The sequence below is a fragment of the Lycium barbarum genome, chromosome 11 (genome assembly GCF_019175385.1).
Source record: "Lycium barbarum isolate Lr01 chromosome 11, ASM1917538v2, whole genome shotgun sequence".
Lineage (NCBI taxonomy): Eukaryota > Viridiplantae > Streptophyta > Magnoliopsida > Solanales > Solanaceae > Lycium > Lycium barbarum.
In genome coordinates, this window is record NC_083347.1 from 104,709,679 (window position 1) to 104,723,903 (window position 14,225).

At 35.5% G+C, this 14,225-nt stretch overlaps 1 protein-coding gene across 2 annotated transcripts; it reads right to left on the reverse strand.

Moving 5' to 3' along the window:
* Positions 1-871: 871 nt before the first annotated feature.
* Positions 872-12,847, reverse strand: LOC132616927 (histone-lysine N-methyltransferase CLF). 2 transcript variants are annotated; one of them, XM_060331699.1, is made up of 17 exons: positions 12,532-12,832; positions 9,018-9,119; positions 8,573-8,898; positions 7,290-7,451; positions 6,436-6,520; positions 6,137-6,280; positions 5,921-5,968; positions 5,757-5,828; positions 4,862-5,580; positions 3,814-3,970; positions 3,482-3,702; positions 3,119-3,250; positions 2,586-2,676; positions 1,991-2,038; positions 1,784-1,912; positions 1,442-1,519; positions 872-1,363 (listed from the first exon to the last, which is right to left on the reverse strand). In XM_060331699.1, exons 1-17 carry the CDS (start codon positions 12,592-12,594, stop codon positions 1,172-1,174), a joined length of 2,769 nt encoding a protein of 922 aa, XP_060187682.1. In that variant the 5' UTR covers positions 12,595-12,832; the 3' UTR covers positions 872-1,171. The 2 variants fall into 2 exon arrangements, with proteins under 2 accessions (XP_060187682.1, XP_060187683.1); XM_060331700.1 differs by lacking the exons at positions 872-1,363; positions 1,442-1,519; positions 1,784-1,912; ... (1 more) ...; positions 2,586-2,676; positions 3,119-3,250 and adding an exon at positions 3,257-3,409 and having other exon boundaries at positions 12,532-12,847.
* Between the last annotated feature and the right edge of the window lie 1,378 nt (positions 12,848-14,225).

Sequence of the window (14,225 nt, forward strand, 5' to 3'; positions counted from 1 at the left end):
AGATGGGGAATAGAGAGAGCAGCGAAGGGATGAGGCCTCGTTAATCTCTTGGGCCTAACGGCTATTTCGTTTCATTTGCTAAAAATGGGGCCTTTTTATTTTTTTGCTGGTGGTCATACCATGTCTTTTTCTAAAAAGAAACCGACCAAAGCAGCAATATCTAATTGAGAGATTAAATTTTAAACCTTCTGTGTTAGAGTCGTGCTCCTGTTTGTTTTCACAAAGAGAAAAAACACCAACCAAACATTAAGTTTTCCGAAAAACTATGGAATACTATTATTTCCAAATACGAGAACCTTTTTCCCTAATCATTCCAAACATTAGCGTGTCTTTAAGTTATGGAGCATTTGGAAATGAACAACTTTATGAACCTATGAAAAAGCATGACACTCCTAAATCTTTTCAAGGTTGAGGGCAGATAGGTAAATAGAGCTGGCAAAATGGTTTAAGAAAATAAGTAACCACCAAACCAACCCATTAAATATGGATTGGATAACTGACCAATTAAAAATGGACGAGATATGGATTTACTCATATTATCCACTGAAAAACGGATATCCATATTATCAAACTCATTTGTCCCCTTGTTACTTTTCATGAATCTTGCTTTATGAGAGTCTAAGCTTATTCTGTCTTTTAACTTGTGTGTTCTGACCTGAAACCATGGATAATATGTATATAATCTGTCGGTTAACCCATATTTTATCCATGCTGCATATGAGCTGGCCGGACATTCTATCCATTTTATTTAACCCGTTTTTAACCCGCTCATTTGCCTCTCCTAGTAAGAGATCATCAGTTTCACTTTGTACCGGAATCTGCTGTCATCCGGGTCTTATACAAATAGAACAAAAGTTACCCAAGATACGGCTTTACGAGAATCCAGTAAGATTTGGGCAAATAATTGAACAAATTGTGCATACTCTGTTACATGTAAAACAATGTTCGTTGAATCTACTAAGCCTGTAATCATTTTCCCGCTAGAATATAAAACTCGAAGCTGAGAATGACCTAGTCCAGAACAAAAAAGTCTATGATCAGTTACCATGGAGATTGCAATGGCCTCTCCAGAATAGAATGATTAGAAGTTCCATATGATGGTCATCAACGATGATTTACTGGAAAAAGAATGAAAATAACGGATCAAAAAATCAGTTAAATGGAAGCTCAACTATGTATGCTTCCTAGCACGACCACTTGAAGGAGCAGCATCCTCTTTCCTAGTACCAGATGCCTCGGGCTTCCTTGCCCAGGCGGGTGCACTGTCTGGCTCATAACGATAATCGTAAAAGAGTTCTTCTCCAGCGCAAATTCTTTCATTGGCGAAGATACCAACTCTGTGATCTCCAGCCACCATCATGACCTATCAAAGAGTTAATTCAGCAATACACAAACGGAAATGCTACCATGACCTTGGAAGTTTTTATGTAAATTTAACTACCTTTGCATAGCAATTTGGAACGGGAGAATGATTCGCGAATTTTAGTTTATCACCCTTCCGATGTGCATCAAGCACAAACTGCAGCAGGAAAAAGATAAGTTATTCATATGACACAGTGGATGACACCGTTAATTTTAGGGAACTAAATATAAATAGCAGAGTATAGAGGGTGTCATGTCTCATGCCTGATCATTAAGAGTGAAGAGAAATGTAGATTTTTCACCATCATAAATCTTTGCAGAAGGAAAAAAGACAAGTGATTCATATGACACGGTGGATAAGACTGTTAATTTTAAGGACTAAATACAAATAGCAGAGTATAGGAGGAGTCACGTCACATGCCTGATCATTAAGATTGAAGAGAAATGAAGAATTTTCACGATCATAAATCTTGCCACGCTTGTCAGCTTCACGGTGTGAAATTAATTCACCTGTGTACTCCCCAAGATATTCATGCTTTCCAACAGTATTCTGAAAGTAACGCTCAAAAATGAGGCCCAAAGAAACATGTTACTGCTTTATGTATCCCATCAAATTGTCAGATCTTACCTTCAAGAAAGCGCCCCAGCCAGAAACATCAGATCTTCCAAGAAGAACCTGTAGATGAGAATACAAGGCATCATAATCAGCTTAGAACACCATAGAGAAGGTGCGAGAAGGAAAGAAGCAGAGCAGCTTCTCCCTCTTGATGACTGATTACAGCAAAAACTTAGATCATAACTATATTTGCAATAAAGCAATATAATTGTCCATCGCAAAATGAATACCACAATATTTTATTTCGAGAGTGGACCATCACAGTAAGGTACTAGAGAATGAGTGAAATGTGTTTTTGCCAACCAGGACCAAGCCAAGAAACGTTCTTAAGAATTGACTCAACAATCTAGCCAGAAAAGAAGTAGAACATAACGGAGTAAGCAAAGAAACTCATCTACTTCAAGAGCACACAAAATGTTCAAAAGAGTATCTTTTTCAGATAGACAGTGACAGAACCCAGTAAAAAGAATGCTTAATGCCCACTGGATAAGATTTCAATTCAAGAAATCGATAACCTCTTTAGGGAAAAAAGGGAAGACCAGTAATAATTTCTTGTCTATGCGGTAAAGCTTCACCAATTTCAAGAAGAAATAGCAAATATAAGTACCCTTTGTTGCTGTTTGAGAAGTAGCTTCATATTCCTGCATTCATGACTATCACCTCTTTGCGGAGGAACCCCAAGAGTACCATCGCCACAACTGGGAAATCCAAATAACAGGCACGTGAATTATGAGACAAAAAGATGAGTGCTAAAACTAAGTTTGTTCATTTGATACATAAGACTACTGTTAAAGTCGCACCCAAACCCTGAAAAAGTCCCACTATTTAATCAGTCAATAAAATTGGTAATTATAATAGGAAAAAAAAAAACACAAGATAAGCATTATATGAACGGTTTAATTATGCGAAAAGGTTTGGCGCTTTAATTGGCACACCCACAACCCGAAATTGTATAAATGTAAGGCATCGGGAATAAATGGTAAGATTTGGGGAAAAAGAAATAAAGCCACAACCACTTTCCACTAGAAGGAACAAGATGATTAGCAAGTACTAACCCAAGAAAGGTATTGTAAATCTAAATTAACAGCTTCCAGAAACTAGAAAACAACAGAAACCAACAGCATGACTAATAGAGTGCACCTGATCCAACAATTTCGACAAACATCAGGATCACATTCCCTGCCTGCAGCAAAGCAAGGGCATTGACGGCTTCTACACTGACTTTTGGCGCAATGACAGCCCCGAAACCTGTTCTTGCAACTCTTTGGGCATCTAGGAATTAAGAGTAGCAAAGCATTCAAGAAACACTAGCTAACCAAATCATTAAAATCAGTGATTAAAAAGAGTATGGCAAAAGATACTGAGTCTGAGGTTGTGAACTCCACAAGAGGTTCCCCAGTTCTTGCCTCATGGCATCTCATAGCAATTTCTCTTTTGAAAAGTAAAAGCAAATGTTTAATGAGAAAATGTCATAGCAATTTCAAGAGAACAAGGCTGGCTTACCCACAATATTTTTCACAGCAGGTCCCATTTACAATGCAGGAACACTCCTTCCCACAAGGGCCTTGACAGCCACATGGATTAAACTGCCGACAGGGTTGATCCTTCCTCTCAGAAATCCGTTTCCTAATTGCATGGTATCCAGCGGATTTCCACGTGTATTTTAATCGGCGAACTCTGCCTCTTCTACGTAAAAATCTGGATCTTCTTCGAGGTTCATTACCCTAAAATATATTATGAATTTGTTAACACCACTTTACCTGAGTGGGCTATGATTTAACTTCCCTTACCAAGAGCAAATAAAGCAAAACATTAATGAGATAAAGCAAACACACCATGATTTCCTGACCATCACCGTTGGAACCACCTTCAAGAATGTCATCCATCCCATCACCTGCTCCAGATAATAGCTTATTCCCGGAATTGTTCATATACTGGAAAACCTCCCAGCACGTCTTCAAATCATTCATGAGATTTCGAGCAATCAAACAGCTGTATAGCAAATAAGTTGAATTTATAATCCAGGTTAACAATCAAAGGTCTAATAATACAAATGCAAAGGCATTCAAATTTATCATCCGAAGGAAAAAATTTATTTTCATGACCGATGACACAAATGAGTTCGTCAATAGGTTTTCGCATTCAATTGTTTGAACACCTGAACTGGCAATTCTCTTATTACAAAGCTTTTAGGCTGTCTCAGTTCATCTTGCAAAGTTTGGATCAATCTCCATTCCCTAAGTTTCCAATTTCTGAGAGTAAAGAAAGTCACCACCTTGTAGATAGATATGATATCTATTCCAAACTAAAAATGAAACAAGTTGCATGTGACACTAGATCAGGAACTATGACTTCTCTTGTTGCACAAATTAGTGACAAGAAGCTTGCTTTATGCGTATTTTGAGCAGTCAAAAACTCCCCGGTGCACACTTGTCTCGGTGACAACCAAATGATCAAGGTTGTGCATTGATAACGGACGGAGTTGGACAGGTGAACTCGTATGATGGGTAATGCATAGTCTTCTTACTGATTACCATCATAAAAGCAATCCATAACAATAAATAAATAAAACTTGCATTTTCATTAGTTACGAGGAACTGTAAGACGAGATTGGAATCACAGCATCAAAATAGCAATCCAAACAAGCATGTCTTTTTTTTTCCTTTTTCAGACAATGGTGTTATCAGAAGCTAGCAGAAGGCATGCAACTAAAATGCAGAACATCATTTTCGTTTTTAGTCAGAAGGTAGGCGATGTGTCGGTGAATAACTTCACATCTTATAATATAAAACGCCAAAACTTGTAAGAAAATGCACCACGTATACAGAAGTCAAATAGGCAATAGCAGAGATATAGCAAAGCATAGTTTTGGAGTTAACTAACCTGCTTCTACCAAACATTTCTAGACCCTTTTCAAAGAGAGCCTTTTCAATGGGTCTCCAAGATTTAGTACCATCTATTTCTTGTTTGCAGTTATTCTCACCCACATATTCATTTTTCCTCAATGCGTCATCACAATTTGTTGCAGGCTTTTCACTGGTAGCTTCAATCAATTGGCAACCAAACGCCTTGCCTTGCAAAGAATTTTTACTGTCTAAAGCTGGAGAATTTTTCCTCCTGGACTTTTTTGCACTATGACATTGTGCTTTTTGTGAAGATGGACTCGCATCTTCGTTTTCCTTTCGTGAAATAGAATGAAGATTCAAATCTTTGGAACCTAGACTTCCACTTGCAACAGAGTCAGATTCTAATACTTCCATTTTCTTCTTTCTTTTCTTAATGGCAACTAGAACATGTTCAGCTATTCGCTTGCTGTTCCTTTTGTTGCTGCCATCTTTACTGTCAGATTTGCTTTTTGATGGAGATGAAGAGCGCTCATTAGAAGTCACATCATTCACGGGTCTAATTTCTGAATCACTGCTCTCAGAGATGTTTTTTGCATTTGGAGCACCTTCACCTTGTGAAGACTTCAATCTTCTTGACACATGCTTCCTACCTGGCATCTGAGTATTATTAGCGACATCAGATGGCAGGACAGATTTTTCTCCATGACTAGCACACTGAGGAGAGATCACTGTAGCATTACTTTCGAACTTTTTGGCCTAGGTGAATAAAAAAGCAAATCAGATTTGGAGGTAGTATGGCCCACTAGGCGATACGAAAACCAGCACAGATACCTAATTTGAAATGCTAGATACTTTTGACATAAGACAAAAAGCAGGACGCCAAATTGATCCTCAATCTATAGACATTGTACAATAGAAGAGAAGACAGATACCAGGCTGAAGCAATTTGGTCCACAGGGCTCCATATCTGCATTGGAGCTGTACCATGGTAATTGTTTTTCAGCCTAATTAATGTAAAAAGACATCATAAGCATCCCATTTCGAGTACACACAGTTCCAAGGTAATGAAACATCTGTCTGAAGACCAATAACGTACAGGAAAAATTAGATCCTGTGAACATCCATGTAATCTACAATCAAAGACCTGCCAGTGTGGGCAAAATGAGGAGAAAATATCATAAGTAGGAAGAAGAAGTAAACAAAACACCAGCGAGAATAGAAGATCTGATATAACATTTTTTTTGATCAAGCAAAACAAAATGTGGTAGTCTGCTAGACAAAAAGTAAGAGGAATAACCAAATATATACTCACAAGACATCGACGGCAAAATAGATTATCAAAAGAATCCAGAGCGGCATCAAGATCTTTGGCAAGATATAAATCTAAAGAACTTTCCATGTACTCATTCTTTGAAGTGTCTGCATTATCTCCCTCAACAAGATCTTCATATCTTGCCTGTATAAATGTTTGATGGTGTTTTATCTCTGTAAAGCCAGCAAAAACCAAAAAATGGGAAACAGCTGGACCAGAGTTCGCACTATGACCAGTTTTCTATTAGATAATGGGTGCTTAATAATGAAGTGTAGCAAATATCAAAACCAAGTGTGTACCTTCACTTCACTAGGTTTTCTAGACAAGCACTGTCCGAGCAAATCCAACACAGTAGCGGACAAGCCAACTTTTTCAATAGTCATTCTGTGAATAAGCAGACAAAGATACATTATCTTGACCATTGTAGTTGTAACATAAAGATCCAAAACAAGCTTTACATTCAGAGGTACACAAAAACAAAAGATTTAGCTGAAGTCTCTGAAAAAATGTCAAACAACTACAATAGATTTAGACAGAACAAAAAATTACAAAGTTGGCAAAGCCTTTCTGTGTTACTTATTATGTTCTTGATACTAACAGATCTAAAGAAAATTCAACGTTCCTCCAAGTTGGAACCCGTTGAAATGATTCTCATTGGTTCTTCAGCATAGAAATTCAGTTTTGATAAGAGAAGGCATATCCCTCTTCTAATTGGTCAAGAAGACAAATGGCATTATACTTAAGAGAAAACCTTAAGAGGTCATGCATACTTGGCATCATTGACAGTAATTAATACAACAGTCATGATAGCATGAGATTACAAAAGTGCACACCACCTTGATATTAAGTACATTCTAAAGAACAGTGCAAGACAATGGAGAAAGAAAAAAAATAACCATCGCATACGTAACAGGTACATTTTTCCTATGGGAATAGTGAACCACATTGGGGGGAAAATATTGATCACACTATCTAGTATTTTACCCCCTTATGGTCCACCAATGGACTAGCTAAAGAATGTTTACTCTTTCAGAGAAACATGACACCATTGTTTTCATGCGGAAAATGTTTTCCTTGAAAAAGTTTCTCCTTTTACCAGAAGACAAAACTACTAAAGGGCATAATTGAATTCAGGTAGCTTAATTATACCAACCGCAGCATATAATCTTCGGGCTCTGCAAACACCTTCTTTTCTTCTTCTTCTTCAAGTACTTCTTCGTCACTATCACTACAAATTAAAGTTTCCCCACCATTCTGGTCATAATAAATTCTTCTACGACCAACCACAGATTGATCCTCTGTCATTCTCTGATTTCTGCAAAACTCAGAGTAGGACTCAGAAAATTAAAATAATTACTGGTAATAGCTACAATGAACACTTTCACACAACACCTATCAAAATGAAGTGACATTGTTACTGGAAATTTAGCATTTAGAGTCCCAGGTATTTCCTGGCTTAGGACAAGACTTAACAAAACGATAAGGAAACGAGATAAAGACATCAGAGACAGCCCTATAGCTGAAAAGCATTGCAATAACCCACACAAAGACATGCATCAATTTTTCCATTTTGCCTTCTGGGAGGCATCTTCCGAGAAAATTGGGACTCTACGAACTACTATGTAAGTCAAGGATATATTAGCAAAGTTGATTGTGCGGAAGGCAACATGGAAATCGACACCACTTTGTCTCTTTCGGTGTATATGGAACATGTGGAATAGGAGATTGCTTCATAATTGTGAGAATGATGTAGGAAGCATAGAAAGATCCTTTTTATTTCACTTGTGTTTTTGTTAATAAAGAGAAAACACCATGTTGTATGGCCAGTTGATAAAACTTGGTGGAAGACAGCACATACAAGCAGATTCGCAAATCTTGTACATATTTTTGGTCACGGAACTTGGTGTTTATTAATGAAAATATTTATTTATAAGAAAAACAAAATTCTTTGTAAAGAGGATGGAACCAAATCCAACAGATAACCACTTAATCAGCATTGAGCCATCGACATACTGAGATCAAATTCATATATTCAGAAAGAAAAGAATCAACTAAATCCACTACTGCATCGAATTCGAAGCTGATCTATAGCCTGTGGGAATATGGTCCTGAAGTAAAGGATATTAAAATATTAGCAAAGATCATACAAGAGATTAAGATCAAAGCTGCTTTAGACTATAAATTAAGAGGACAGGTGGTTCTACATTGCTGTCATTACAGAATACAGACATTGGATAAAAAAAATCCTATTCTGGGTATGAGATTAACAGTTAACAAGCTAATCAAAGACGAGAATAATGATTAGTAGCTATAATACATGTACAGTTTTAGAGGAACCTTTATTAATATAGCTTGGGTGCATGAAACCACAAGGTGTTAAGGATGCAAAAATTAAACTTCAACAGCATATGTGTACTTTGTGAAGGCATAACACACCTATCCAAAAATATCCACGAAGTATATGGAGGGATTCTTTTTACTTCTGGAAGTTTAATGGGGCGTACGGCATTCTTGACTGCAATACTTGATCCTAAAAGAATTGCAGAAGTGGCATATCCATCGTCTTCAGAGCTATTACTATCATCATCTCCATTACTGGTATCGATGCCATTTTGCATATCAATTGCATCTTTCTGCCTTTTCGATAGCAGATCAACTCTTCTGTCAGCACCAAAATTTTCAAGACATTTTCTCTCTCTTGCCAAATTATAAAGACCCTTTGTCAGATTCTCCAACTTTTGTGTATTTCCTTCTACCCTTTTCTGGAAGGAGAAAAGACACAGGTCTCATTAGTTGTCAAATATAGTAAAAGTACCTTTAATCAAAATTCAGAACTAATTGTTGGACAGAATGTGGAAAAACTGAAATACAGAAGGAGCACCTTTATATAATTAGCACGTTCAGAAGCAATTTTTCTCTTCAAAGAATCAATAACTGATAATACGTCATCAGGTTCTACAGTTGCTTCTTCAGGAGAAACAATCTGTCAAGAAAGCATGAGCCCAGAATACTTAGAATGATAATCTTCCAATTTCACAATAACAACAACAACAACAACAACAACAACAATGCCTCAATTGCAGAATAGCAGTGATTCCATATATGAATCCTCAATAGCCATTCCACTCCATTTGGACGCGGACCTTTCCAATTTTATATTGACAAAAATGGTCAACGAGATTATGGGTGGCAAGAGAATAACCAATTAACAAATATTGAAATGCAGATTAGATAAATGTTTTCATTTCCTCAAAATTTCAAGTAAGAGCCTCCCACATGTGACATAAGCAAAAACATTTGAGTGCAAGTAGTTAAGAGAGAGTCAGATATGGAGATAACCCTATGCCATCCAAAAGCATATACTGAAAATTAAGGTTCTAAATACAACTAAATAAATAGAGTTGTCTTAATTAAATGTTAAAAGTTTCAAAAAAAGAACAAGATCTACAGACACAGCCACACAATTGGTATTGTACTAGAGTACACAGTATTCTGAGGAAAGGGATAAATGCAATGAAAAGAAGAATAATAAAAGGAATACGGGCATTTGCTGCATGAAAATCAAAAGGAAATACGAGAACCACCAAAACCAGACCCCAAAAAAAGTACCATCCAGCCAGGACTTTTTGGATGGCGTGGAGACATGGTTGAAATCTCTAACTCCCGTCTTTGTACTGTTTAAAGTACCTACTTGGAACTGATTTCTAATGTCTGACATTACTTAATCAGAAAAAAAGGTACAATCCATCCATCGAGTACATTGAATTTATTAAATTATGGTACGAAGCTCTATGAACAAAGAATAAACGGTACATGTTCCTGCAAGATTCACAATTATACAGCAAATCCTACTACAGGTCCAAATTTAATCCAGTCAACCAAAACTCCGAATTAGCCATGAACTTCCATAATGCAACAGTGTCTCAATTAAAACATCAAACTTTATACAGCATGTGAAAAAAGTTCACCACAATGGCAAAGCAAATAATACAAATTGATCAAAAACATAGCTGGCAATACATTTATTTCACTTGATAAGCCTATCTGGCAAAAGTTCACCATTTTTTCGTTTGAGAAAATTCACAAAGAAAAGAAAAAATAAAATCTTCCCAGCTATGCTTATAAAAAAAACTCCAGCAATGTTCCATCAATACAAGTCAGCTACCGGGTGAATTGTGGTGAATTTGTTTCACTTGTGAACTTTACTTAAATGGAAAAGAATTCTTGCAACTACGAAAACTACAACAACCTCCGTGAGCATACCTTTGTCAGTTGATTTTCTATATAACTTCAATTCAATAATTAAGAAAAAAAGTTTAAAAGGCTGAAGAAGCACCATCTGTGATTAAATCTAAGTATATGCCTTGGAGGCACTCAATGGAAAAATGATATTCATCCATCAGGGAAAAGAGAGACAATGAAATAACTTCGTCCAGAAAAGAACTATTTTTCCGTAGGACCTCCCCTACAGTATTGTCCCCGCAGTAGAGTTTACAACAACAACAAAACCCAGTTTAATCCCACGAGTGGGGTCTGGGGAGGTAGTGTGTATGCAGACCTGGACCTTGTGAAGGTAGGAAGGTTGTTTCCGATAGACCCTCGGCTCAAAAAAGAAATAGTGGGTTCCTTCGTTTCTATGGTTTCTTCTTAAACAGTGAGGTCTTCTCTATACAACGGAGCCTTTACTTTATACTTTAATTTAATATTTTATCAACTAATTGATGTCAAAAAAATATGGTAACATTTCAGTTCTTACAGCCTGTTCAAATCGATTATTCTTTACGTAGCAAAATGGTCTATATTTAAACCCTAGGTCTGAGCTTTACTTAAATGAGTACAACACGGGATTTTTACAAAAATATACAACCCAACCTAATACATTATACCTGCATAGCCATATTTTTAGTTTACATTCGCTTAACCAACTTTTTTTCGCAACTTATATACTACAAAATTAAATGACATTATACAAACAGTAAACAACTTGTCCACCTTGTATAAAAGTATATAATAGTGTATAAGAGGTGTTTAAGGAAAATCTGGGCTAAACCGGGTAATTAAGGAAAAACTGGGCTAAACCAGGTAAATATTCCTTCCCAGTAGACATAGAGCGCAATTTTCCCTGTAACCCTGGGCATTAAACAAACTCCAAAAATACAATGTAGCTGGTAATTCACTATGGAAGTTACAAAAATCAACAATCATAGAACAAACATATCCTCCCAACCTCTCCCACCCCGTTCAATTTCAACTACTTATGATCTTTTATATGTTCAGTGCAACATTAGAAAATACCGAAATGTACTCGAAGAAAACATTAAATAACAGAATGGACTTGAAATTTGTTTCACTCGTGAACTTTACTCAAATGAGCATATACTTAAACCCTGGGCCTTAAACGAGCTCTAGAAATACAATGTAGCTAAACAATTCACCATACAAGTTACAAAATCAACAATCATAGAACACAAAGATACTAAATAGACTCATGATCTTAAAAAATAATGAAATGTAGTTTGAAAAAACATTAAATTACAGAATGGATTGGAAATTAAAGATCAGCCCATTTGAAGGACAAAAGTGCAATTTTTTCAATTGTGAACTTCACTTAAATAGGTATATCTAAACCCTAGGCCTTAAACGAGCTCTAAAAATACAACATAGCAAAGCAATTCAGCATACAAGTTACAAAATCAACAATCATAGAGCACAAAGATACTAAATAAACTCATGATCTTAAAAAAAATGAAATGTAGTTTGAAAAAACATTAAATTACAGAATGGATTGGAAATTAAAGACCATCCCGTTTGAAGGGAAAAAGTGCAATAATTTTCAATTGTGAACTTCACTTAAATGGGTATATATTTAAACCCTGGGCCTTAAACGAGGTTTAGAAATACAATGTAGCTAATAATTCACAATGCAAGTTACAAAATCAACAATCATAGAACACAAAAATACTAAATAAACTTATGATCTTTAATATATTCAGTGCAACATTAGAAAATACCAAAACATAGTCAAAGAAAACAATAAATTACAGAATGGATTGGAAAAAATGGGTTAAACTGGGTAAATATTCTTTCCCAGTCAACATGGAGCGTAATTTTCCCTATAACCTTGGGCCTTAAACGAGGTTTAGAAATACAATGTAGCTAATAATTCACAATGCAAGTTACAAAACCAACCAGCATAGAACACAAAGACACTAACTTATGATCTTTTATATGTTCAGTGCAACAACAATAACATACCCAGTGTAATCCCACTAGTAGGGTCTGGAAAGGCTAGGATGTACGCAAAACTTACCCTCGGCTCAAAATAAAAGAAGACAGCAGAATAGCAAGATAGAGAACAAATGCAGTAATACACATTGAAGAAAACATTAAATTACCTTTAGATCATTTAATCGTTGGGTTTGGGAATCCGATTGAGAGTCATCGGACACCGCCGACATTGCCGGTGTTGACCTCGATCCAGGTAAGGATCCGAGAGAAAAAAACCCGATTTGGAGAATTAATGGGGCGGGTTAAAACCAAACCCTAGGTTTGGAGGTTCGGGAATTGGGACGGAAGAGGGGCCAACAGAGATACCTATTGGGTTATGGGTATATCGCTTTTTTCCGGGTCATTTGCACTTTTGTCCCTACTCCTCAAATTGTTTATCTGATTTTGGTAATTTGGTACCAAGTTTAAAAGTAAAAAAAAAAAAAATTGTGGTATTAAACTAAATACTTGTGCAAAAGTAAAAAAATGCCTTTAACCTTATTGACTTAATATGTCACGTTAAAATTAAAGAATTGCTAAAAAAATAAAAAGACGTAATTTTGAAACAGATTAAAAGGAAAAGTACGAGAAATAAATTAAAATGGAAAGAATAATTTTTATGTGGGCCATGAGTTTTTATTTTCGTATCGTTATATCTCACAAGCTATGTCGCCTGCCCTTAAAATTATATGTCCCGCCAATTTCAATGGTAGATCAACTCACTTAAGGGCAAACCGTGTATTTGCTTTCTTCTTCTTTTTTGTTGCTTGGATTAGAGGAGTAGTACTTTTTGGTTGGACCATTTATTAAATTATTTTCCTGTTTGGCTCAAAATTCAATGTTTTGGTGAGAACTTTAGTTATGTGTTTTTTTTTTTTTTTCACTGACTTTAGTTATGTCTTGTCCCTATTATTTTGAAATTTTCTCAAAGTGTCGAGCTGTCCACCAACCTTTCCTTTTCTTTATTTGAAAAAGAAGTATAGACCAACGATGGCATTTAAACGTGCTCTTTCGAAAAAGAAAAAAAAAAAATATATATATGTTTGACTTAGTAACACTAATCTTTTTGTGATTTACAATATTGTGTCTATCTCCCTTTTTTCATATTTGATGTAACAAAACTATTTTCAGTACAAATTTGCCCCTTATTTGTTATTTTATTTTATATTTCTTCCTATTTTATGTAAGAAAATAACTTGTTTTAATCTAATTTTTATTTCCATTCATACACTAATCTGTGCATGCATGCCACAAAACTTCTCTAAAAGACAATTCTTTATAAACCTTCCTAATTCTTTCAAGTTTTGTGCAGAAACTCTATTACTTGATTTACGAACGAAAATTTTAGTTACTTTTACTTCAATTTGCTCTTTTTTTCATATAACAAAAGTATATTCCTATTTTATTGGATATGATTCAATCCTATCACGCATATTCGCAATTTGATCAATTCTTTTTTGTTTTGTTTTAACCTTCAAATTATTCAAATAGTTGGTTAATAAGATCAATTAAGAGGATTACAAATAAAACTATTAAAAAAAATACTCAAAAGAGAATAGGGAATATTTTTTTTTAATTTGTTACATTTTGTAATTTCTTCATATTTTTTTAACACAATGCTACCATGTTATAAAAAAGTTACTAACCCAACAACCCACCCCAATGATTTGTACAAAGGAGTCTCAGAGAACCGTTTAAGCAATATTTATCTGTTGATGATTTTTTATATATAGTTTGAGGCAAGAAATTCCTTTCCCCACTGTATGAAGTTTTCCCTTCAATAGTAGCCATTTTTGTTGAGCAATTTGTGGTCATATTCATT